Source organism: Anabrus simplex, chromosome 1 (assembly GCF_040414725.1).
Source record: "Anabrus simplex isolate iqAnaSimp1 chromosome 1, ASM4041472v1, whole genome shotgun sequence".
Taxonomy (NCBI): Eukaryota; Metazoa; Arthropoda; class Insecta; order Orthoptera; family Tettigoniidae; genus Anabrus; species Anabrus simplex.
This window is the reverse complement of record NC_090265.1, coordinates 284605637-284632107: the sequence shown is the minus strand read 5'-3', so window position 1 is coordinate 284632107 and position 26471 is coordinate 284605637. Positions and strand designations below refer to the sequence as shown.

The window sequence follows — 26471 nt, the reverse complement described above, 5'->3', positions numbered from 1 at the left end:
GAGGCAGTCTTGATGGTATAGTGGAGTTGTTTTGATGAGACTTGTGTGAAAGTCGTGTTAGCTAAGTGTTTGAAGTCAAGTTTGTGAACTGGTTTTGTTGGGTTGGTAGTTGACATGCGACTGTTGCAGTCTCTCCTCATTCTTCGTAGTAGTGTTTTGTTTATCAAGATGGCAGTTCTTTAGTACGTGCATGTGGAAGATGTAAATATAATTTGTACTGTAAATAAATTTGTGTATGTCTTTGTGAAAACATCAAAATTTATGTTAATTTTTTCACCAAAACACTGGGAAAAAAAAAAAAAGCTGAACTCCATGGCCATGGTTTAAAAGGACTTGATAAGATACAGTGACTTAACAACTTCTGACATTGGTTCAACTGTTCACAAGACTGACCATACTAATACTAGTAAATAATGTGCAATGGCATAAGATCTTCCCCTTTTCTCCTTTATCATACTTACAGGTGCAACAACATTAACACAGTTAATTAGTCTGGTGGTTTATTCCATCATTCAAAAAATATAATGGTAAAGAGGTTAAAATCAATCATTAACAACAAATAAATAAAATGCAGTCTGACTTCTTAAATTTACAATATATACAGCTATAAACATACCAGTACACATGTGTATGTAAAGAATAATTTCTAAGTTAATACTACAATTAATACTAATTTTCATCATTTTTCACAATTTTGTGACTTTCCTGGCATTATTTCATATTCTGGATATTTTGGGAAAGATTCTATCCCTTTTTTTTCTTGTTGTAATACACCCAAATTTTTGGCACCAGAGTACTTGGAGGCAATTTCAGCAGCATTTTGTTTCTTTTGCTGCATAAGGGCAAGATTTCTTAAGACTTCTTCCTCTGTGGGTGGTGCTTCTCTTCTACCTCGAAGCCAAGCTTCCCACTCAGCTGGGATCTCCTGTTCAAAATTATCCTTCTCAGTTGGTTCAAACCATCGTGACGGTTTTCTCTTACCAATTCTTGGATCTGCTGCTATTTCAAAATATTTATTTCCAAAATAATCTTTTCCTACAGGAGTTCCAATAATCTGTCGAGGCTTCAATGACTGAATGAAATTTCTAAATATCATAGCCAATATACTTCTTCCTTCTTGAGCCATTAGATCTTCAACTCAATCTTCATTCATCAAACACCCTGAAACAAAACAATTATATGACTGCAAACACACACAAAAAAGAAAAAAAAAGAGCTGATACAAATCAAATGAACATGCACTATCTTATAAAAATTATCTGTAAACCTGCTTCAAAATGAAGACAGAGTTTGCCGGTAACATATTCCCTAGTAGTTGCAATTAATATGATACTGGCCCGCCTTTTGCCTTTATCACAGCCCTGACTCTGTCGGGGAGTCTTTCCACCAGGTGTCGGAACCTTTCCATGGGTTTGGCATTCCATTTTTTCCGAAGAGCCGTAGTCAGAGAACGTGTGTTGGGCGGTGGGGTCTGGAACAAGTTGCCGTTCTAACTCATCCCATGGGTGTGGGTTTAGATTGGGTCTATGGGCGGGCCAGTGCAGTTGCAGAATATTATTATCCTTAAACCACTGGCTTACAGAGCCCGCTTTATGACTCTGAGCATTATCATTATGGTTCAGAAGATTATGACCTAAAGAAGTACAAAATAAGCAAGTAAATATGCCTTAAAACTAACTAAATATGACCTAAAAAGAGAGTATTTTAAGGATAGGTAGCAAGTATTAGATTATTATTAACAGTAAACATGTCAAAAAGTGATAACCGACAATAGCAGACACATTTAAACATGCAAACTGACAGAGCTACAGTAGGTAAAGTAAAACTGTATACATTCATTCAGTATCACAGCCCTGAGGTGCAGTTCCCATTCTGTTTTCCTAAAAAAATTAAAAAATGAATTATTAGCGTGCTTTTTGGTATCTGTCGGTGTACGTTCGTACAGCATCCCTTTCTCAGAATCATTTCTAGACCTGCTACCTTTTCTTTCGGGAAAAAAAAAAAAAAAAAAAAAAAAAGCATCTTTACTACAGTATTTTGAAATCCTGTGTTTGAAAATCGACACAGGCAACATCTACTCTGTTAAAAACAATGCCTCAATTTAAACAGAAATGGTCAAAATATAATCAAATATGACCTTATATCACTGAAATGAGCAAAAAAAATAGCTGAAATATGCATTTATATGCAACATAAAAATTTCTTTAAACAGGGTCAGGAATCCACCATTCAGTTATTTTTCAGGTTTTTGGTACATTTTTTTTTAAAACTTGCTTTACGTCGCACCGACACGGATAGGTCTTATGGCGACGATGGGATAGGAAAGGCCTAGGAGTGGGAAGGAATTGGCCGTGGCCATAATTAAGGTACAAACCCATCATTTGCCTGATGTGAAAATGGGAAACAACAGAAAATCATTTTCAGGGCTGCCGACAGTGGGGTTCGAACCCACTATCTCCCGGATGCAAGCTCACAGCTGCACGACCCTAACCGCACGGCCAACTAGCCTGGTCGGGTAAAATTACCAGGAATGAAATATGTCTTTTCTGTAACATCCAAACCTTCATGTTGGTATAAACAATTGTCATCAGTGAACTATCCGGCTCCACGGCTAAATGGTCAGAGTGCTGGCCTTTGGTGACAGGGGTCCCGGGTTCGATTCCCGGCAGGGTCGGGAATTTTAACCTTAATTGGTTAATTTCGCTGACATAGGGGCTGGGTGTTTGTGTCGTCTTCATCATCATTTCATCCTCATCACGATGCGCGGATCTCCTATGGGAGTCAAATCAAAAGACCTGCCATCTGGTGAGCCGAACTTGTCCTCTGACACTTCCGGCACTAAAAGCCATATGCCATTTCATCACTGAACTGATTTTCCACATTAGGTAACGAAATCATTCAGAATGTATGTGTTTACAGTCATGCAGTCCTGCTAGAGGGCCAAGTCCATGGCGTGAGAAATATCACTACACCGTAACGCCACCTCCTCCAAACTTTACTGTTGATACTCAACATCCAGGCATTCTGCATACCCTAATCCTCCAATCACATTGCCACAATTTATAACATGATTCATCACTCTAAATCGTCTGTTTCTACTGCTCCAGTGTCATCACTCTTTACACCATGCCAGGCAACACCTTTTATTAATAGGGGGAATATTTGGTTCATACGCTGCTGCTCGACTGTGTAACCCTATTCTTCTTAATCCCCAATGCACAGTCAGACTGGCTGTACTTTGATAATGCCTTGAAATTCTCTGGAGATTCTTCCTACAGACAACAGACTATTTTCTCGTACCACCCTCTTTAATGTTCTTTGGTTCCTCGGTTTCAGTAAATGTAATTAAATGAAATAAGTTTCATAATGATAGATCCGTACTGAACTGTGATTGCAATAGAGTAAATTAACGTATTATTTGGGTCCACCTTTTCAATACAAAATGTAAATAGTTTAAATTACATAAATGATTAGGGACTAGTTTCGACCTAGTAATAGGTCATCGTCAGGCTAAAGCAAAATTAAAACACAAATAACGAAGAAATTAAACAATGTAAAGACACGTACGGTCTCGTAAACGTACATACCATGTGAGATATTGTGCAGCACTATGTTAAAAAATAACTCTCTGAAAGAGATTCATAATAAGTCCAGTGCATATTAAAAAAATGTTATAGATAGGAATCCTTGAGTTGCTGGAATATGCTGGCTCCTTTAAGATGCAGGTATCCAATTGAAGAACTACTGAGCCGAAGTTACGTCGTTTATTTATTAATGAAGTCCAGTGCGCCGTATAGTATTAAAAAGTCCAGTGCGCACTAAAAAGATCTTATAGAAAAGAATTCTTGAGTTGCTGGATAAGGAGATTAGAATATGCTGGCTCCTTTAAGATACTGGCATCCAACTGAAGAACCACTGAGCCGAAGTCAAGTTTATTTACGATTAAAGACCAGTGCGCAGTATAGCATTAAAAAGTTGATAGGGATGGAAATTATTTCAGTTGTTGGTCAAGGAATTCAACATATGGTTTCTTAAATTTACTGCTGTATATTCGAAGAACAACTGATGTGCTTTTACGTCTATGAATATCTTTAAAAACAAAGTAACTTTATGTAATTTAAACTATTTACATTTTGTATTGAAAAGGTGGACCCAAATAATACATTCATTTACTCTATTGTATTCAGTAAATGTAGCCGACCAGATTGATTTTAAGCTGTGGATGTACCTTCATGCTTCCACTTTACAGTTACATTGCTGACAGTCAGTTTCGATACATTCGTAAGGTCAGAAATGTCCCTTACAGATTTCTTGCTGATATGGCAACTCACGCTGAACATCACTAAATTCACCTGACCCACCCTTGTTGCTGTTCCATAGCCGCACTGAACAATACAAACCTCCCTGCCTCCTTTTAAATTGTTACGACGTATCATTTTTTGTCGTTTTACTAGTGTGCAGTGGTGCCTGCATACTTCTGATCATATAGTGTAGATACTGCAAACTCTGAAACAGAAGCAGGCCTACTTATCATCATCATCATCATCATCATCATCATCATTAACATCCCCCATCTTCCTCATCATCATCGCCCTCCTCATTCTATGAACTTGGATACAGAATTTATATTTTTCTAATTTAAACCCCTTTAGTGATTTATATGTGTAGTGTCACATAACATTATTATAGACAAACAGCTGTTAGCCCAATATTTCATTACTTTCATATTACTTTCCCCTTTTTTTCAATTTTTTTTTTTTTTTTTTACTGGAATCATTGTATTTTCTTCTCACTGGCCTTTTTCCCAATTATCTGGGGTTTGAACCAATGTGGAATTAGCCCACTTTTATGGTCAGATGCTTTTCCTGATGCCGATCCTATGTGAATGGATGTATTTATTATGTGTTTCTGTGGTTTGTAGAGTGATGTGATGTATGTATTATTAAAATGAACATTAACACCAAGCCCCCAAGCTAGAGGAAATAACCATAAGCAGTTAAAATCTCCACCCTGGCCGGGAATCAAATCCGGTGTCCTCTGAACAGAAGACCAGTGCGATGACCATACAGCCAAGGAGCTGGACTCCTGGAAATTATTTCATATTTTGGATATTTTGGGAAAGATTCTATTTCTTTCTTTTTGTGTTGTAATACACCAATATTTTTGTCGCCAGAGATGGAGAAATGAGGGCATTTTGCCAGGATGTCATCTTACGTATACTGTAGTTAATATGAATGGATTTAATAATGTAGCGCAAGTCTACTAAATGTAGGCTCCAAAAACCAGCGTTCTAGTCTCCGAGCCACTCACCTTGGATTATCATGGCTTATCGTGATGTCCGGCTGCACGGCAAAATGGTTAGCGTGCTGGCCTGTGGTCAAAGGGGTGCCGGGTTCGATTCCCGGCAGGGTCAGGAATTTTAACAATAATTGGTTAATTTCGCTGGCACGGGGGCTAGGTGTATGTGTCATCTTTCTGTCTGTCTGTCAGGTAACCAGCCTAGAGGCTGGTTGGACCCTCAAATAGCACCACCAAAGGCTATGCAGTGAGGTCGCTTGGCATTGCTTTCCTCACTGGGCCAGAATGTGTCACTGCAGCACGACTGACCCTATGAGCAACACCTTTCATAACAATCAGAAATGCTCCAAAATGTCATTACTCAGCACCACCCATACCCCAGCAACTTCCATATTGTCACCAGCCATGGATGAGACTGGGACTATGTGTCGTCTTCATCATAATTTCATCCCCATCATGATGTGCAGGTCGCCTACGGGAGTCAAATCAAAAGACCTGCATCTGGCGAGCCAAACTTGTCTTCGGACACTCCCGGCACTAAAAGCCATATGCCATTTCATTTCATCATGATGATAATAAAAAACAGGCAAAACAGCCTCGAAAGGCCTTGGCCTACCAAGTGACCGCTGCTCATCCCAAAGGCCTGCAGATTACTAGGTGTCGTGTGGTCAGCAAGACGAATCCTCTTGGCCATTATTCTTGATTTTCTACACTGGAATGATAATAATAATGCACCCTACCCGCGTCCAGGTGAGACATAGCTATCACTCCGGCTAGTCAGATGTAGTCTCAGAGTATCCACCAGCAAGAAAAATGTTTAATTTTTCTATAAGTTAGGTTTTACGTGAATTCCAAGAAAGAACCAATAACCGTACACGACACTGTCCGATGAATGTCTTCACCTTACCGCATAAATTCGCAAATTTATCTTCGACCGTAATTTCATAACGCAACTCACATAAAAATTACCTTACATACTAAGTCAGTCTGCTATCTACCACTTTAAATGATCACTCATTGAATAATGAAAATAATGAAGAAACATATTTATTAAACTAATAAATTATTGAAAGAAATGAGAATAAATATCTTCATGAACTCCATAATTATTGTTTCAAAAATAAATATTATTCAGTAGAAATTAAAGTTGAAGTTAACATTAACATGTTATTGCGAATTCAATGTTTCTGAAATGAAGTCAAATCTTCCCTAATTATCCTTGAAAAATTATGTTAATCATTCAATTGCATTAATATGACACAATTACATCATCATTAAGAAAAATTCAGGATTCCTCCACATAATTTACAAATTTGAAAATATTAAATATCTGAATTCGTTAGCGTTGAATATCACTCTGATGAACAGCATTATGCCGACTGATGTGCTAAGGTTTTCGACCCTACTGCCTCTTAAATTACGGCTCCTAGTCTAATATTTACTCATTTAAAATTCTAACTTAAAATATAAAACAATACTCAATATATAAAATAATCTCCCTATCCTACGTGTATAATTCTTACTTCATTTCATCTCGGCTCAATAGGCGTCCAGCCGTTAAGCTTATCTTAAATATATCACGTGTGCAAGAAATTCAACAAGTATTTGCAGTGTAACATCTCGGTATTATGCTTGTACGTCAGCTACATATATCATCTTGCCTACCTCACATTTCATATTTTTGAGAATACATCACGAAAAACATATCTATCTATTAACAGCTCTAATTACAACCATATCATCTTCAATTCTCAACTGTATATGAATTTTAACCATCCATACCTTATTATAAGTTACTCCTGCGGCGTATTCCTTTTCAGTATTTGCATCATCAAACTGCATCAATTCCATTCATATTTAACGTCTATTCATCACATATGTCTCATTAACTATCACAACGCGTAATATTATACTTAAACCATCTCATAAACTCCATACTACCATTTATAACCTTCAATTAATACACTCTTAACTTCCTCAATATGTATACTCAACACGTATAACCTTCTTTATATCATTTGCTACTATTGAGACATGACGTTTTTCTCCGCGTAAATATTCCTTTCCATTGACTAATTCACTTTAAATATATGATGCATAACCTTAAATACCGTATATGTCCTTTTAACAATATTATTCGACAAGGAATAACTTGACTCTAAATATCACGTCTCAATATGCTATCCACTTGTGACGTAATCTAAGATTGGATGGCTTACGAAACTCAGATATTATTCATCATTTGACACTTTTTGAAATCAGCTATTATATTACTTTCCTTCTTAACCGTATTCTCATTTACCTCGTTGAATCACTTGTTAATATGTAACCATACTCCACGAGATATCCTAATTCTACACTGACTTAATATATCTTTAGTACCTTAAGTATAACTCACTTCAACGTTTCACTTGACACTTAATTATCTCATACTTAGGCTATTCTATTCTATCGCATATGCCACAAAAATATATGAATTAAGAATTAAGTTACTTATTATAAACACTTGGCTCGTCTTTCGTCATCTCGGGCCTCAATTGCTCTGCTTCCGCTCGTCACATGGCTAGTACTCTGGCCATGGTTCGATGTCTGGACGGATTCGTCATCTTAGGTTGATCTGGCTGGGCGACATCCTTCTCTCATCTCGGGTAGTTTTAACTGCTCGGATGATATCTCCCTCCAGGTCGGTCCATCTGGGTGTTTAGCAGACCATCATCTTCTTGTAAAAACTGCCGATAAGATCAAGTATTTCTGAGAAGTACATATTCATTTTAGACTTTTGTTAAATTAATATTTCTCTTAGGATATCTTTTTCTCAGTCTCCTTTTGTGAAATAATCATCCAATTCTCTAAGTCCGCGTAAAATAATTTGCGCCTTGTCTTGCTCAAATCTTCAGAATTTAAATTATTTAATTTCAGAAATATTATTTCTTCCATGACTTCTCTTTTAATACAGTAATTCTCCGCTATCGTTTCCTCTTCCTATGGCTTCCAGTTTCTGTTTTCGTAGTATAACTGATCTTGTACTTCGGGACAATCAGCACACGTATTTGAATGAATTTTCGTAATTCTCTGTGTATTTTATATCTTCCACCGTATTTTTATACGCTGTTTCACCGTCTTCTTCAATATTATCGAAGCTTTTCCTCGGTATTTCTACTAGAATCTTAGTAATCTCCTTATTTCCACAGAGTGATATCAGTTTACTTCTTATTCTCTCGAGTTAATTTTATCAAGTCCTTTTTTCTCAATAATCTCTTCTATTTTACTTGGTTTTTTTGAAACAATCTACTTGACTTTACTCTGTTCTGCACCGCCTTCGTAATATAGTAGTTTTGAGTAAGTCATGGCCTCCTATTGTGTTTAAATGTTAAGACTTTGTTATGTACTCTTTTTTAGCTTGAGTGGTCTATACCTTCCGTATGCCTCATTTTGGAACATGTCCCAAAAATGCAACAGGCACAATAATAATAATAATAATAATAATAATAATAATAATAATAATAATAATAATAATAATAATAATAATAATAATTTACCCTCAGCTCCAGTGTTCAGGCATCTTGAACGAACATCGTTTAGACTGCCTGTATGTAAATTTTGATGTTTTGAGATGTTTAGAGAAACCAGAACTCTACCTGGGAACCCACTGCCAAGATTTTAAATTAATTTTGTAGGATAATACTGAATATGTTATCACAGATCTTTTACCTGCCAACACTATGACATGGAGTGCCGAATGGACTCATTTCTGCCCTTCAAAAATCAAACTTCCTCCTTCAGATTTGAACCCACAATCTTGGGATCTGGAAGCTGACACTAACACTGATCTACAGAGATTCCACCAGGATGTATTCTATGTTTTTTCTTTGCCTACTATATACAGTTCTTCGAACAAGGAACCTTTACGAAGTGCCTGACTGTAATGGTATAAAATCAAAGACGATGGAAAGTTCAGTTGTAATAATAATAATAATAATAATAATAATAATAATAATAATAATAATAATAATAATGTATTAACAGTAATACCAGTACTGTTAACAGTAAGGCCAGTGGAATATAAGAAGGAAAAGATGTAAATATACATACACAGGTTATATTACAAGTAAGCACAGGAAAGTAATAGTCACTTCTGGAGATTATGTAAGTGATTTCTGAATTTGGACAATAAGCAGTTAAATATATCAATATCCACTTTGTTTAGAAATCTTGACATTCGTTCAATTGGTCCACTGAATGCATAATTAGTTCTATGCCGATTTGTAGACAATGTATTCTTAAACCTCGTGTGTCTGTCTGGTACACGTAGATTAATTTTTTCAAGGAGTTGTGGACAATTCACCAAGGAGTGAAGCAATTTAAAAATGAAAAGTGTATCCAGGAATTCACGGCGTTGTGACAGACTATGCAGACTTAAAGACTGTTGTAGGGCTGTATAATCAACATTTTCATATGAGAATCCTGCTTTTCCAGCCATGTCAATTTGTAATCCTGAAGTCCAATTACAGAATATCACTCGATATCAAATTATCCATTATCGGCAATTATCCATTGAGACCTGTTAATTAAACTGCAGTCAATTGTAAATTAGAATGATATTGGAATCATATTAGATATATTAGAACATAATTTCTTATTTAAATTATGAAAGGATAGGAGTTAATTATGTATTGTAATTTGGTCAATATGTTGAGACAGTGTTTGTGTCATTTCATCTCATATTTGTGCATACGGAAAAGTTATTCTTGAAGCTGGGAATTTGGGACGAGTCATTGGGTTTAACTCATGAGAACATAATTATACAGCGACCCACGCGCAAAGCTAGAGCGAGCATTTTCAACATCGTCGACATGCCCATTGGTTACTCCTGAAGAAAGAAGAAAGGGAAAGATATGGTATGGGGGTCAACAAATCAGATGCTACGATGGTAAGGAGACTTGATATAGAGCAGTCACCAAGCGAGGGGAAGTCTCGTGTATATAGTGATGGGCAGTCTGAGAAGAGGTCTCGAGATTTCTCGCGACTAGCGTAGGCACTATTTCTCGCAAGAGATTTTGAGAGATCTCGAGAGCATTGTCCCCGCATTGTGTGGTGAGCAGCGTGTCCAAGGCCTACAGGCAGTCGGAGCTGAATGTTGTTTGTGCCGAGTATGCGAATAGCCAACCACGGGCCTTCTCAATTTTGTAAATACGCGTCAACAAGCGACTAGGGCGTTCATTTCTACCCAGGTCTATTTTGACACATTATAACAATTATTCTGGCATTCTATGCACTGGTAGGTACACGAATGAGTGGTTTAAGTACAGAACCTGACAGTTACTGTAGGTACACATACCTGGAGACAAGAGGCGTGCATTATTCGAACTCGAGACAAGGCAAGATTGCACCTTGCTACATGTGCAACCACCATTACGCATGAGTGCAATGTGTAATAAAAATGCTTCAGTTTGCTCCAATTCTTTCGACAGGTAGGTGTACATCGTTATCAGACCCCACATTCAATAACATGACCACTGCTTCTGTTTACCGATATTTTGGTGACGAAGGAAATAATTCCTTACAATGTTGGAATATTCGCGTCATAATTAGGTACTTCGATATATAACGGTGCAATGTGAAATTGTCTAGTTGTACTCAACAACTTGAAGACGATGTCCGGAACGCAACGTAAGTCGTGGATGTTGGTTATTTTGAAGAGATGTCACATAGCACAGCTCGCTGTGTTGCTTATTCAAAAGAAGTAAAATACATCGGCAGAAATACTTCTGGGATGATCCAACACTTAAAAACACATAATATAAATAAAGAGGAATAGTCACAGAACACCTGCGGCCCGGTCTGAATCACAAGAAGCTACCCTGCTGACAACCATTGTGAGGCATCCAGGTAGGTTTACATCCTAATAACAGTTATTAACAAATTATACGGGTTATTCAGCTAAGTCCACCTGACATAACTCGTGAACAGTTTAAGATACTGGCATTCTGTCTTCACTTTCGTAAGTGGTATTAACGAGCTCATAGTTCAACATGCAGTGCTTTCCTAGGCTTTTGACAAAATTTATCGTCACACACGTTTCCATATGAGAACTGCTGATGATAACTATCAAGCTTACACTCGTAGTTACTGGGACATCGCACAGCTCGCAGCACACAAGAATCGGTCTCGAGAGTGTTGCCCATCACCCCTGCTGAAAAAATTGGAGCAAAGTCGGGCATTTTCCACTCATGTATAATGGTGGTTGCATATGTAGCAAAGCACATCTTCCCCGTCTCAGGTTCGAATAATGCACACCTCTAGTATTCAAGTGGGTGTACATTCTATCTACAGTTATTCACAAATTATGCATGGTTATTAAGCTAAGATGTCCACCACAAAGAAGTCATGAACAGTTTAAGATACTGACATTCTGTTTTCACTTTCGTTAATGGTATTAATGGGTTCATTGTTGAACATGCAGTACTTTTCCAGGCTTTTTACAATATGTATTGGCCCACACGTTTTCATATGAGAACGTTATTTCATGCAATAAATACCAATGATATACTATCAAGTTTACAGTCGTAGTTACAGGTATATCGCACAGCTTGCACTACAGGAAGATCGGTCTCGAGATTCTCAAGATATGCGACGTTAGTCTCGAGTGAGAGCGTTACCCATCACTGCATGTATATAATCCTTAGCGGGGCAATCCAGATATCCACAATAAATATTATTTTTTGGTACCTTGAGTTTTTATCTTGGTATACAGTACGTAGGTGCTGTGATGCTTTTGGATCAGGGTTTGACGGAATAGTATACGGCTTGTGATATATTCCAAATTATTCTGGTTGAAGAACTATGTTAGTTCAAGTCTACGGTACTTGGTACAAATCTATACTGTATCAGGAGAACAGCTTAATTGGTTCGAGATTTCTGATAAAATGGAAAAATTCATAACACTGAATTTTCTCCATTCAAGATCAACTGTGATCAATTTTCATAAGCATAGGGCCAATGTCTATCTTAAAGACGAGGCAATTAGGGAGTGTTAGTCCTGAAGCCCAAACCGGATTGCATGGAGTCAATCTACAAAGAAAAATGGGAAACGAGTAACCATGGAATACAGATGACCTCAACAGAAGCTGCAATTAGTGAGCCAAAATTAGATAATGCAAGCAACAGTAAATTACAGTAACAGTAAATTCTAAATTCTCTTCAAGCTTAAAGGAACTTTTCCAATTCATCTCATTTTTTAATAAATTCATTTGACTTTATATTGCATTAATTTTCCTTCCCAAAGTGATACTTAATGATTATTTAAAATCCCACCCCTGTGATTTATGTGCGGGTCTCTATGACATTCAATATAAATTTTTTGGTACAGTCTTTTTTTTAAATCTGTAAAGCTGGTGCCCAATCAAAACATAGAGAAATGGGAAACCTTGGAATATGATAATTGGTATTTTATTTGTGTGGCAATTTTGCGGGCAAGCCACATGTATTTTATATTTATATTCAAGTGTCCCCAGCAAATAAAACTTGTCTACCAGCGTGGAGCTGAGGTGGTAGACAAGTTACATTTGGCGTCTAACGTGGGGTTGAGGTGCTTAGAAAAAAGTTACAATGTTATTACTAAATTTGTACTGAAATGATATTTTCTTCTTGTCTTAAAAAAAAAAAAACGATATTATTTTTACTTTTTTCATGATTAAGTTTCAATCCATTTTGAATGCAGTACTGTTCCAGATGATGTAAATCTTCTTGAAGTTTTAAACAATCAAGTGGGCAATTAATCTGCATCAAATTTTTTTGCATCATCAGCAAATGAAAGCAATTCAGAATTCTTAAGTAATTTTTAATGTAATTTTTGTAGAGAGTAAAAAGTAAGGGCGCAAGGTGAGACCCTCGAGGAACTCCACTGGTAACAACAATAGGCGCAGAAAAATGATTCCTTATTTTAACAATCTGCAGGCGAAATTTAAGATAAGATTCAAACCAGGAGAGGCCTATTAATTCCATAACCTGTTAGTTTTTGCAGCAAGATATCATGGTCAACATTGTCAAAAGCTTTTGAGAAGTCTGTATAAATGCAGTCCACCTGGAAGTTGTTCTCTATTGCATCCAAGAGGAACTGGTAGAATAAAAGAAGATGGCTAAAGATCGACCATCCTGAACAGCCCAATCAATAATGATGTTTCTAAAGAGAGGTGTGATCTTGTCAAGAATTATAGAATCAAACATTTTGGAAATATGAGAAGAAATTGTAACTAGTTTATATTGTTTTATGTCAGTTTTATCACCATTTTTGAAAACTGTACTAACAAATGCTTTCTTCCATTCCTCTGAAAAAACACCTTGGTTTAATGATAAGTTGAACAGATAAGAGTGCTTCACATAAAATAAATGAGCAGTACTTGAGCAGGTAAGTTGAAACACCATCAGCTCCTACAGTTTTCTTTAATTCCAGTTTGTTGTAAATTTCTGCCTTACTAAAGTTTATAACGGACAGATTGACAGCGAAAGAATAATCAAATGACATACTATTACTATTCTGATAAGAAGAATAAACAGATGAAAAGTGTTTAGCAAAAAGATTGACAATGTTTTCTCCAGTATCTGCTGTAACTTCATTAAGATGCACTGTTGAAGGAATATTATTACACGACCTTTTAGAACTTAGATATTGCTAGAATTTCTGTGGGTTGAAAGTAGCGATGTGGGCCAGGTAAATACCCAGTGGTCATTTAAATACCCAAAATGAGGGTATTTTCAGTTTTTGAATTTGTACAACACTTTTTGATGTGTTGATGAAGTGTTGGACAAACAAGGACTGAAACACAGGTATTTCATGCCTTAAATTGAAATCAGGAACAATATTGATCCTTAAAAAAAGAATATGGATGTACAGGTATTTATATCTTTTGGCACTGTAACCTTGTCTTCCTTAGCTGTTAAAGTGTGTTTTTTCCTTAAACTAGAGTAAAATATTTGACAAAACCTTTTGGATGTTTGGTGTTTTAAATTTTTCATAAATACCAAGATATTGAGAACGTCGAGTTTTATTACGGTACTGGAAATTGAGCAACAAAGATGTGGGAGGGAAAAGCTACTTTGTAGTAAGAGTAGGCTATATGCATATTAACTGAAATATGTGTATGACAAAACTCGAAAGGTAACATAATATATTCAATAGAAAGGACATTTTTTTAAAATCCTTAGGCCTAATAAAAGTGCATTAAGTTATTTTTCATTCAATTTTAAATATAAAAAAAATATCAATTTTTTAACTCATACTCTAAACGATATAAATGCATCTCAGGAAGTTTTTGTAGTATGTGGGCTCTATAATGGGTGAAGATGTATGCCAGCAAGCATGTGGGTTGGCAACACTGCTCAGCTTATCCTACCCAGAATTCAAACTGACACTGTACTTCCCTCCCATTTTCTATTCTTTGTTTGATGCCTACTGTATAGTCCGCGCACCTTTTATCGATATTACTTTGTACGGGGGTGTGGAGTAAGGGGGGAACTCTCCCGGTTCCGGCTATACTGCCAACTGAATGGAAATGAAATTTGAACTGAATCGATAATATGATCGATCAATATGAATTTTCTAAACATTTCTTATCTTACACCAACAAATGTGTCACATATACATTATTTAACATTATATAACATTTCTCGATGTGAATCTTGTTCCTAGCATGAATTCTATAGTTTGGCTTGGCTGTGTAAACAACAACAGTACTAGTCTGTAAAGTGTACGTCAGATGTCGCACAGCGATGCATAAGCGATTCATAGTTTGCGTTTGAAAGGTCGCCAATACAACTCTCGAAGATAATCGAGGTCGATCGATTCAGCACTAGGGTGTGCATGTATCCCTAAAAGGTGCGCGTAGGGTACTTAACCTAACTTTTTCAGTGTAGTGGAGTTCTTAGTTTATAGTGGCAACAGATTTTCATTTCAGTCTTTTATCTGAACTTGTATGAAGAGGTCTTTAGCTTAAGTTGATGTTTTATGTCAAAACACTTGATAACATAATTTGTGAACTATTAGTGTGAGCAAAATAGCTTGGCAGTTATTTAAAGACAATAACAAAGGTGGTGTTGTTTGCAAGTATTGTAATGTTGTATACAAACATGCTAATATTAATAAAATGACCAATCATATCAGAAAATGCTTTAAATGTCCTGAAGAAATTAAGAAAATTCTTGTTCAGCCAAACACTGTAAATACAAAAGTAGGCCATTCCAGTCATAAATCCAGCACAAAGAAAACATCTGAATATCTTCAACAGCAAGAGGAATTGGAAGCAGATATGTCTTTTGAACCAGAAGAATCGAATCCAGGGCCGAGTTCAAGTAGCAGCCAAATTTTTAATTTAACATCCCCGGGCAATGTAAGTAGCCTATCTGGACGAAGTGACCATTCCACCTTTAGCTGACTTCGACCATCATCAAGCGCCAGCGGAGGAGACTTACTGACCGTTTTGGATCACATGGACAGTCAATTAAATGTAAGTAAAATAAATTAGTTTGTTTATACTATATACTGCAGTTCAGTTACAGTATAAACATTAGGTCCAGTGACCAGTACCCATTTAACTGCAGTATCTTCTTGAACATAATCAATTTGCATAAGTAACAAATTTGGATAATTGTTTACAATTACTGTATCACTTTCGATTTTTTCACACTTTTATATTTACTTTCTGTAATGAAAAAACAGCAAAATTAGGTGTGTCAAACGATGCCAACTACCTGTGGAGGCAATTGCTTCTGCGAGCGCTACAGGACGTTGTAGCAGTTTAGCGCTGGACTGTTCAGCGATAAAGGCTCGTGGACAATAACTTCCTTATCGGACTTTCAGACATGTCGATACACGTTTGGGACACCTAATTTTGCTGTTTTTGCTTCTCTTTTTATATAAGAAAGTAAATAGTAACTAGTCTTGTAAAGGGATTGTTTACTCAGAACACTTGTTTTGTTGTAGGCTATAATAACAATATGGCATGCCTAATATTTTTTGTTTCTTTTCTTTTAGGAAAGCCTCAACCAAAGTTTGGCGAAAGCAGTCTTCATAAGCGGAGCTCCGTTATCTATGGTTTAACATCCACTGTGGTTAGAATTCTTGAAAAAACTTTGTCCATTTTACAAACCACCATCCAGGTATCATCTAACTTCTTCATATCTCAAAGCTCAGTATGCAGAAATACAAAATGAAGTCGCAAGCCAGCTAAATGACTCGAAACACATTTACAGTGTGACGGTTGGAGTAATATCAGAAATGAGTCAATAGTAAAATTTGTCATCTCAAAACCAGAACCGCTTTCTGTGGAGTTTGTAGCAACAAAGGAAAACAGATACAATGCACCTTACTTAGCTGAGTTGATGATCAATGTAACTGAAAGATATGGTACTGAGAAGTTTCTGATAGTAATTGGAGATAATACTTCCCACATGAAAGCTGCTTTGGCCTTGGTTAAGGAAAAATATCTGTCAATCATACCACTTGGTTGCCTTGCTCACCTCTTGCATCCTTTATGCAAAGATATTTTAAAATATAACACTGTGAAATCTTTCATGGCACTGTTATTAGCATAGTGAAAAGTATCAAAAATGGCCAAATCCTGAAAGCATTATTTGACTGACTTCAATTGGACAAAAAGTTTGAAGACAGAATATCTTTGAAACTTCCTGGGCAGACTAGGTGGGGAATCAACTTGTTTTGTTTACAAAGTTTACTAGCAAATAAATCTGTGCTTCAAAAGCTTGCTGTTAGTGAGGAAGCTGAAATCACACCAGAAATGAAAAGGCAGCTACTTGATGATGGAGTGTTTTGGGTTCGAGTTCAAAAGCTGGTGAACATTTTTGATCCAATCATTGAACATATTACTGCCTTTGAGTTCAACACCCCCATAATCCACAATGTTTTCACAAAGCTTCAAAAACTACACAACACTCTCAAGCAAGAAATTCCGGAATCCCCTCTTCAAAAATCTGAAGAAAAAATGGTGCTAGCCAAACTGGAGAAACTTGTGAAATTTGGTGTCGGACAAATTCATCTGGCTGCCGACTTATTGAACCCTTCATATCTCAAGGTTGCAATTTGAAACCTGTTGAACTGCTTGATGCTATTGAGTTTGTCTGTGAAGTCGGCAGTAGCATGGGAACAAAAATAGTTGAACTTCGGCAAAATACTGCGGACTACAGAGATAAAGAGGGGCTGTGGCAGCAGCCCTTTCTTTGGAAAGCATTAAAGGTTACTGAAAAAGAGAAAGCAATTAGCCCTATGTTATGGTGGAGGGACTTGAAAGGAACATGTGTGCTAGCTGATGTTGCTGTGAGAATTTTAGGGGCTCCAGTAACATCTGCTGCTTTTGAAAGAACGTTTAGCACATTCAGCTGGATTCACTGTAAGAAAATACACCAACTTATAACTGAAAGGGCTGGACAGACGGCTTGTCACACAACTGGAATCTGCTAAACAAAACTCCAAAACCAAGATAAGAAAAGAGTCCAAGGAAACAAGGCGGATACAGCAAAAAAGAAGTTGAAATCACCAATAATGATTTCCTGTAGTGACGATAGCGAGGACAGCGATGATGGCCACATTTTGCTCTCAGATGAAGAATACATCTCTGAGCGTGATGAAAACTCAGATTAGAAAATATTTTATTACTTTATGATATTTTGTTTTTTGACATCAAAAGATGTATTTCTTGTGATGACTTTGAATTTATTTTGTAAATTAAAAAAACTATACCAAATAAAATTTCAATTTAATTTGTACTACTCAACTGATATTTTTCATTGTAAATTGGAATATAGGCCTAAGTCTAAAGAGATTCATTATGTATGATTATGAATAGCCTAATACATTTGTTAAGGTTCATTAAACCTAAATTAAGTAAGGCCTCTATTTTTTTAAGAACTTTTTTAGTGTAACTGTTAATTTTCTATTTACTAATCTTTTTGGTTATTTGATTATTAATTTTATATATGAATGATATTACAAACTGTTCTGAAAAAACATATACAGTGCATTGAAAACTGTATATTACACCTTTTGTAGAACTTTGGCAATGCTCTGAATAAATTTTCCCTAACTTTTATCTCAATCTCTGCAAAAGGCCTACTTCAATTCTGAGTTTTTCAGGTTTTAACTACTGAATTTTATCTCCGGATTGAATTCCAATTCTAATTCTGTTTTTATGTCCCAGTTCTAATTAAATTAAATTTAATTAACTATCTAATGTTGTAACATTTCTAAATAGTTAATGTACAATAGTTTGCAATACCGGTACCCTTTTTTAAGGTTCAACTTACGACACAGGATTTAAAAATCTAAAATACCCGGGTATTTACCCAAGTATATACCTGGGTATTTACCCTGATTTATAAATACCTGGGTATTTTACATCACTAGTTGGAAGTAATACTTTGTTCACAGTTGGAGATATAGTTTGTATAGCAAAATTTGGATTCAGACTTGCATTCATTTCTTAATTTTGAGAAATGCTGATAATCACTATTGAGACCTGATATTTTGTACCGCTTGTGTGCTTTCTTCTTTTCAATAATCAGTGACTTCAATTTGTGATTATACCACTTTGGGAATTTGGGAGTCTTAAAATTCCATATAGGGATGTAAAATTCCATGCCATAATGTAGTACTGAATAGAAGGTTTCTACTACTTTATCAATTGATACATTCTGAAACATCACCTTCCCCCACTATTACTGTACGGGCTTGTTTCTGTTTCGGTCGCCGACGGGATTTCTTTGTCTTTTCAGCACTGGGGCTGAGCCACATTCTACGTTTTATAGTCACCATTTAAAATGTCAAAATAAAAAGTATCAGCAGGTTGAGAATTGTATAGGTTATTTATTGGTAAAGAAATCTCTAATGCTGGGTGGTGTCTATCGAGGGAGACAATACTTTCATTACTACATTTTACTTCAATGGAACTGGTTACTGAAAACCAAATCGAGAAAGTGATTCAGAAAATTTGGGATACCACTGAACTGATTTAAACAGAGATAAGAAAATGTGTCTATAACTAAACTGGACTGCACTGTGTGGTTACCTACTGACACAAGGCCAGAATATGTTTCTTCATTTACTATCCAATTAAGGGAGCAATAAATGGTTGTCGAGATCTGACATAATTTTTTCAACAACAATGCAATGTTCGAAATATTTAGGAGACCTGGGTGGAATGTATATAGCACCCATTATTAATTTTGTGGTGTTAAAAGTCAGGGACACAAACAACTGATCAACTGTGCTAACGCACGGTATCAGAGTAGGTTTAAACCTCTTGGTAATACAGATCATTACACCCCCATGGGTTGCCTGCCTTCATACTCGTTAAAGAAGACCTATCACATCTGAAAACAGAATATGTTTGGAGTCTGAGTTCCTCATCACTAATTTAATCATTTAAGTTTGTTTCAGTTAATATCATGAAGTCGCAGTCAGCTAAACATGAAGAAATTCTAAGTTCAGTTAATTTTCTTCGAAGTTCATTTACATTTTGACAGTATCCTCTGAAGTGTTCATCTAACCTTTTTGGTGCTTTCTTAGTATTGTGTATTTGACCTCTATGAACTGATTCCCTATCTACATGTTGTATTTCATTCCCAATAGAGGTTATACTTTCTAAATCATTTAGTCTATTACTTACGTTTTGGCCATTAGGTTTTGCAACCCCCCCTCATTTTCTTAATTAGTTTCCTGAGAGCATTCTTCTAGATATTCTATTGAGAAGTTTGCCACTTACAGATCCCTTTTCTGTTAAGGTGTACCCCATCTTTTCCAAAATCACTGCCTCTAAGCCAACTATTAGCATCGACAAAAAAGACATCTCCATTACGGCATAACCAGTCAAGAGTGGAGTTTACAGCATCTATATAATGATAATCAACATCGTGCCGATATAAAACGCCACTGAGACAAAGCTTTGCTGCTGGAAACCTCCTTTTTATTGCAGCAATAAGTCTATCAGTCTTGGCTATTATGTCACTGGGTGTAAAATTGTAAAGATTATTTGTGCCAATATGAGCAATTAAGGCGTCAGGATTTTCTTTAATACTATCACTGTTCACATGTTCTGTAAGTTGACCCACTCGAATGCCTGGATAGCAGTACGCAATACCTTCTTCAACTTTGGGTCCAACATTTATTATCATTGAGTCCCCCACTATTACTGTATGGGCTTGTTTCTGTTTCAGTTGCCGACGGGATTTCTTTGTCTTTTCAGCACTGTGGCTGAGCCACATTCTATGTTTACCTCTTGATCATTTGATTCTAACACTTGAAAACTGTTTTGTGTCACTAAATTATTACTTACAGTATCTTTAAAGGCAACATGTTTCTGGATATGCCTAAAATACTTCGATAACCTCTACAAAGTCATTTTTGCATTGTCTCGGCATTTCAACATTATTTTGTTTTTGGTTCATCAACTTGAGTAGTGCATTTTCTAGATCAATGGATAACATTTTCATTATTTCATCTTTAGATGATAGTTCAAGTTGTATTGTACTAATTTAGCTGCACATAGCAGAAATTATACAGATTTAGGAGCCATAATAATTAACGACAGGAAACTCTGATATCAATAATGACTATTCTACTGCTAATGCTATGTAATGTTAAGGTGTGTGGATATGAGGTTACAATTTATTACTAAATAACTAATACATACATTAAGCGTAAGTCTATTCCTCAGTTAACCTTAAACCAACTCTAAATAACTACTATTTCACTTACGAAGTACATTGGAATTGCACTGAATTCATTACGAATCTGATCTTCAGCATTATAAACTGCAGTTAACCTACATACTTTCAAAAAGTACTGGAACTATCAGAGAGAGGTTATACACTTCATATTAGGACCGATCTGGAGATGCTTTTTCAGTTAAGAATGTTTGTGATGTTAATTCAATATACACATTAAAACCTGTATAGCCATTCCAGAATGTACTAATTGGGACCTTACCTCAATTATTATCAGGTTTCCAGTTGACTTAATGTTGATGTTTTGTGTTGTTGCTTACTGGTACTGCTAAATATTCCACCATGCCTCCGTTTCTGGTTATTTTGTATGCAAGTTTCGGCACCATATACTGTATATTACTGTTTGTTAAACTGCAACATGATAAGCAGTGAGATATATTGCAACTGACTTACTGACACTATTTACAACATGTTTAGCATATTCTTAACAAGATTACACTATCTTTACATCACACAGATACGTCTTATGGTGACGATGGGTTAGGAAATGGCTAGGAGTGGGAAGGAAGTGACCGTGGCCTTGAAGGTACAGCTCCACCATTTACCTGGTGTGAAAATGGAAAAACACGAAAAACCATCTTTAGGGCTACCGACAGTGGGATTCGAACCCACTATATCATGAATGCAAGCTCACAGCTCTGAGCCAACTCGCTTGGTAATTTACACAGAGTCTTCATATCTCCAGGGTTACTTGAAATCTCTCACCTAGCAGTGATGGCATTATAGTCAGGTTATTCTTCACAGATGCGTCCACTTTAAGTACCTGGAAGAGAGAATTTTCTTTAATGTATAAGAGAAAAAAGCCCTGAAATATCAGGCTAAATGCCTGAAAACAACTTTTTCACCTCTGCAAACCCACTTATCAGTCCAGTGCAACCTCATGGCAGACCAAATACCACCACTACATCACAGCAGCATGTCCTGAAACCTTACATGTTGCAGAGTGCTTGACCCTCACTCACTACGGTGAGATAGAAAGGACCCAATTGAAAGAGGGGAATTCCTCTGAAAGATCCTCAGCCCATGTCAAAATTCTCAGGATGAATATCACCTGAGGTCAAATAGAGAGCTGTAGGCTACTCTAAATTTGAGAAGCTCTCATTTACGTTTTACTGTTATCTGTCTCCAATGTCTAACACTGGACTATCTCAAAGAATTCTTGATCTTCTATCACGTGGAAATGCCTCACTCCATCGGCAACTGCAGCGTCTCTGAGACACAGGTTCAAGAAAGAAGTAAGTTCAGGACCTGCGTACACAGGATAAAGGACCTTTTGGAAAGAGTGAGAAGGCGACCTACCACAGAGTGGTCTGAAGAATGAAGAACTGTATTCTCCCATCAAGATGGAGTACTGGAAATCCAGAAAGGCTGCCAAGTGTTAATCATAGTCCCAAGAGGCTAAAGCAATGTTAAAAATAAAATAAAAATGACAAGAACAATGATGATGATGATACCAACTAATATGATAACATGGCTATAATATTCACAACATTTTAAACTTTAACTACCTCTTTGATCCTTAATGTTAATAATACGATAATATATATAGACAAAGGCTAATCTTCAATTAACACAACATGAGAGAGTAGATTGAATAATAAGCCAGAACTTCAACTACTGCCTAATAAGTACAGGTGGCAACAATGCTTAAAACTAGCAAGTGAAGTCCTCTTACAGAGACAGATAATGGATTCCACGGTCGTGCTGAAGAAATACAAAACAAATTGTTCAGGACGAAGTTACAGCGAGAAATCACTTTGTGCTTGTTTCCATAAAATTTCTGCTCGAAGTACGAAAAGGTGCAGACGAATGTCACAAATTCCAAGATCTGTAAACACAGTTTAAAAAATATAATCACCACATTACACATTAAAAAATAAACTCACTAGCGCATAACTCAGATCTCAATATCAAGCACCTCATTGCGAACACATTGCCAACATTTACGACAGCAAAACCGTATAAATAAAACTGGAAATGCGGCAATTTGCGGTATACGGTTTCCTGTCAGTTGGTAGTAGGCTAGCGCTCCAGCGGCATTACGGTGAAACTTTCCAATTACAGCTTTATGCGGGGCTCGACCATTGCCTACGTTGTAATAGAAGGCCTGAACAAGACGACACATTTCTGGGCAAACGAAGTAGTTCAGGCAATGGCCGCTTGGATCGCGTTTATGTTCTGTCTATATCCTTACATTGAAGATTCATACAATAACGCGAAATAATACATTTTTATTATCATTATGCTCGGTGTTAATCAGATAAAAATATATAAAACAACTTAGAACACACTACACTTCATAGATTTCTTTCATTTTGCACTTGTTTATCACGCAAGAATGAAGAATAGGGAAATAGGCCTAAATAGAACTACTCACCCGATTTTTACCTATTTCTATAATTTCAACACTTTTCTGCTCAGAGGCTTGCTCTTGAATTTGTTTAATAAATCACAGTCATTAGTCACTTCCTTTGCATTATTATCAAGAACAGGCCTGAAAAATTGTGTAAGTACAGTATAACGTATGTGATATGTGCTTGATCACAGTCGCGGCACTGAAACGTCTCTTGAAGCTTTGGAGCAGTAAGGAATTTCAACTTTCGGACAAGGTTACATTTTCCGAGATATCCTAATGCCCGCGTTGTAAATATTAATACATTTTTAAAAAGAAGACGAATTTGCGTCGGCACTTTGTCGGGAAGCAGGATTTCCTTCACAGTACTTACACTGTAATCTGATTCGACAAAGAGCAAGCTACATATTCTGGAATTATCATTCGGAGGCCAGGATATCCTTTTCTGCGGTCCTGTCGAGAAATAGCAAGCCTCCATTTCTCCCGTAAACTCAGATCTTTAGGAAAAAGATGAACATTTATATTTCTGTATATTTCTACGCTGTGTCAGATGTGCAGTTAGGCACGCAACAATAAACCACTTCAACCTACAGAATGGAAAGGGAAACTTGACGGTAATTGGCCACAGCGGCTCTGAACTTTGGAGCGCGGTTTGGCGACCACGGGGCCCTTAGCTGAGTCCTGGTATTTCTTCCCCTTACTTGTGCCAGGCTCCTCACTCCTCTAATTTAGTAGCTGTAACTTATCTTTGCAAATTCAGGCCAAGCTCTGTAATTAGAACAGTCGGGGGCCACACTCCCTTCGAGACTCCTAATTATCGCCGCGGCGCATACTTCCCGCACGGCAAGAAAAAAGTAGTTTAGTAGCTGTAACCTATCTTTGCAAAATCCAGGCCAAGCTCCGTCATGAGAACAGTGGGGCCACACTCCCTTCAAGAGGCTCTTAACTATCGCCGCGGCGCATACTGCCCGCACGGCAAGAAAAAGTTAATAGTAGCTGTAACCTATCTTTGCAAAATCCAGACCAAGCTCTGTCTTTCGAGAGGCTCTTAACTATCGCCGCGGCGCATACTGCCCGCACGACAAGAAAAAAATAATTTAGTAGCTGTAACCTATCTGCAAAATCCAGACCAAGCTCTGTCATGAGAACCCACACTCCCTTCGAGAGGCTCTTAACTATCGCCGCGGTGCATACTGCCCGCACGGCAAGAAAAAAAAAAAATAGTAGCTGTAACCTATCTTTGCAAAATCCAGACGAAGCCCTGTCATGAGAACCCACACTCCCTTCGAGAGGCTCTTAACTATCGCCGCGGTGCATACTGCCCGCACGGCAAGAAAAAAAAATTAGTAGCTGTAACCTATCTTTGCAAAATCCAGACGAAGCCCTGTCATGAGAACAGTGGCCCCCTTCGGTGGCCACACTCCCTTCGAGAGTCTCTTAACTATCGCCGCGGCGCATACTGCCCGCACGGCAAGAAAAACGTAGTTTAGTAGCTGTAACCTATCTTTGCAAAATCCAGGCCAAGCTCCGTCATGAGAACAGTGGGGCCACACTCCCTTCGAGAGGCTCTTAACTATCGCCGCGGCGCATACTGCCCGCACGGCAAGAAAAAAAGTAGTTTAGTAGCTGTAACCTATCTTTGCAAAATCCAGGCCAAGCTATGTCATGAGAACAGTGGGGCCACACTCCCTTCGAGAGGTTCTTAACTATCGCCGCGGTGCATACTGCCCGCACGGTAAAAAATATATAAAAAAATAAACAAATATTTAGTGGCTGCAACCTATCTTTGCAAAATCCACACCAAGCTTTGTCATGAGAACAGTGGCCCCTCACACTCCCTTCGAGAGGTTCTTAACTATCGCCGCGGTGCATACTGCCCGCACGGTAAAAAAAATAAAAAAATAAATAAATAAATAAATAAATAAATAAATAAATAACTAAAATAAAATTTAGTGGCTGCAACCTATCTTTGAAAAATCCACACCAAGCTTTGTCATGAGAACAGTGGCCCCTCACACTCCCTTCGAGAGGCTCTTAACTATCGCCGCGGCGCACACTGCCCACACGGCAAGAAAAAATATAATTTAATAGCTGTAACCTATCTTTGCAAAATCCAGACCAAGCTCTGTCATGAGAATAACATCTTTGCATTGTATCTTCCTTGCTTTATGTTGTAACATCCATGCTTTCCTCACCTATCTGAAGTTCTTTGCTTTGCTGTAAAGTCGAAGTAACCAGTCTATACCATAATATCTCTGGAAACAAAGATGGCTATCACGAATACATCCACAAACTTCTTGTGCAATTACCAATATTACCCGCAAAATCATTAATAATGCAATATTTCGGGATCTAATAATATTCAAAATGGAGTTCTGAACACCTATGAGTAATTTTCAATGTAATATTGATAATATTTCCAGTCCCCTACTTCTTTACCGGAGCCCATTTTCCATATTTATAGTCTCTATTTTAGTTCTATATACAAAGAACACTTGAGTCCAGGTTAGCATAAAGGAAGGATTTCTCTTGTATGATATAGCCTAGTTGTACTTCATTTTGAAACCAAACATCCTCACCACCCCCACAACCACCACCCTCACTCTCCTCTATGTTACCATATATTTGTCAACACCCCCAAAACTACCATTATCAATACAACAGACCGCACTTACCAATATTAGTGCCACCGCGTGGATTGACTGTCTGTCTTTCGATGGGACAAAAAAAAAAAAAAAAAAAAAAAAAAGAATGGCAGAGACGTTACTCTGAAGCGACTTGTATAGCTTAGTTTGGTAGTGATGTATAGCTCGTGAATGAGTCGTTCAAAATGAACTAACCACTAGTGATGGGTCGTTCATGAACGAACTGACTCTTTTGAACGACTCTTGTAAGAGCTAGCTCCCTCCTTGCTCCTTGAGAGCTAGCACGAGCCGACTCTTTTATCAACAGCTAGTCGTTCAATTACAAGTCGACTCTTGTATGAGCTAGCTCCCTCCTTGCTCCCTGAGAGCTAGCACGAGCCGAC

General features: G+C 37.2%; 1 protein-coding gene and 1 long non-coding RNA gene across 13 annotated transcripts; both read right to left on the bottom strand.

The window, feature by feature from the left end:
- Positions 1-483: 483 nt before the first annotated feature.
- Positions 484-26204, bottom strand: LOC136887171 (NADH dehydrogenase [ubiquinone] 1 alpha subcomplex assembly factor 2). 12 transcript variants are annotated; one of them, XM_068231067.1, is made up of 5 exons: positions 23009-23157; positions 22766-22918; positions 22390-22488; positions 21293-21441; positions 484-1161 (listed from the first exon to the last, which is right to left on the bottom strand). In XM_068231067.1, exon 5 carries the CDS (start codon positions 1124-1126, stop codon positions 680-682), a length of 447 nt encoding a protein of 148 aa, XP_068087168.1. In that variant the 5' UTR covers positions 1127-1161; positions 21293-21441; positions 22390-22488; positions 22766-22918; positions 23009-23157; the 3' UTR covers positions 484-679. The 12 variants fall into 12 exon arrangements, with proteins under 12 accessions (XP_068087168.1, XP_068087165.1, XP_067015871.1 ...); XM_068231064.1 differs by lacking the exon at positions 22390-22488 and adding an exon at positions 21796-21853; XM_067159770.2 differs by lacking the exons at positions 22390-22488; positions 22766-22918; positions 23009-23157 and adding exons at positions 21796-21853; positions 26119-26204.
- Positions 4739-6053, bottom strand: LOC137503704 (uncharacterized). The gene is made up of 2 exons (XR_011019304.1): positions 5721-6053; positions 4739-5077 (listed from the first exon to the last, which is right to left on the bottom strand). It is a non-coding gene; the product is annotated as an uncharacterized lncRNA (long non-coding RNA).
- Positions 26205-26471: the final 267 nt, after the last annotated feature.

What these genes read in the sequence shown, in the direction of transcription:
- LOC136887171 (XM_067159770.2), bottom strand. Translation starts at nt 1,126, where the DNA reads ATGGCTCAAGAAGGAAGAAGTATATTGGCTATGATATTTAGAAATTTC.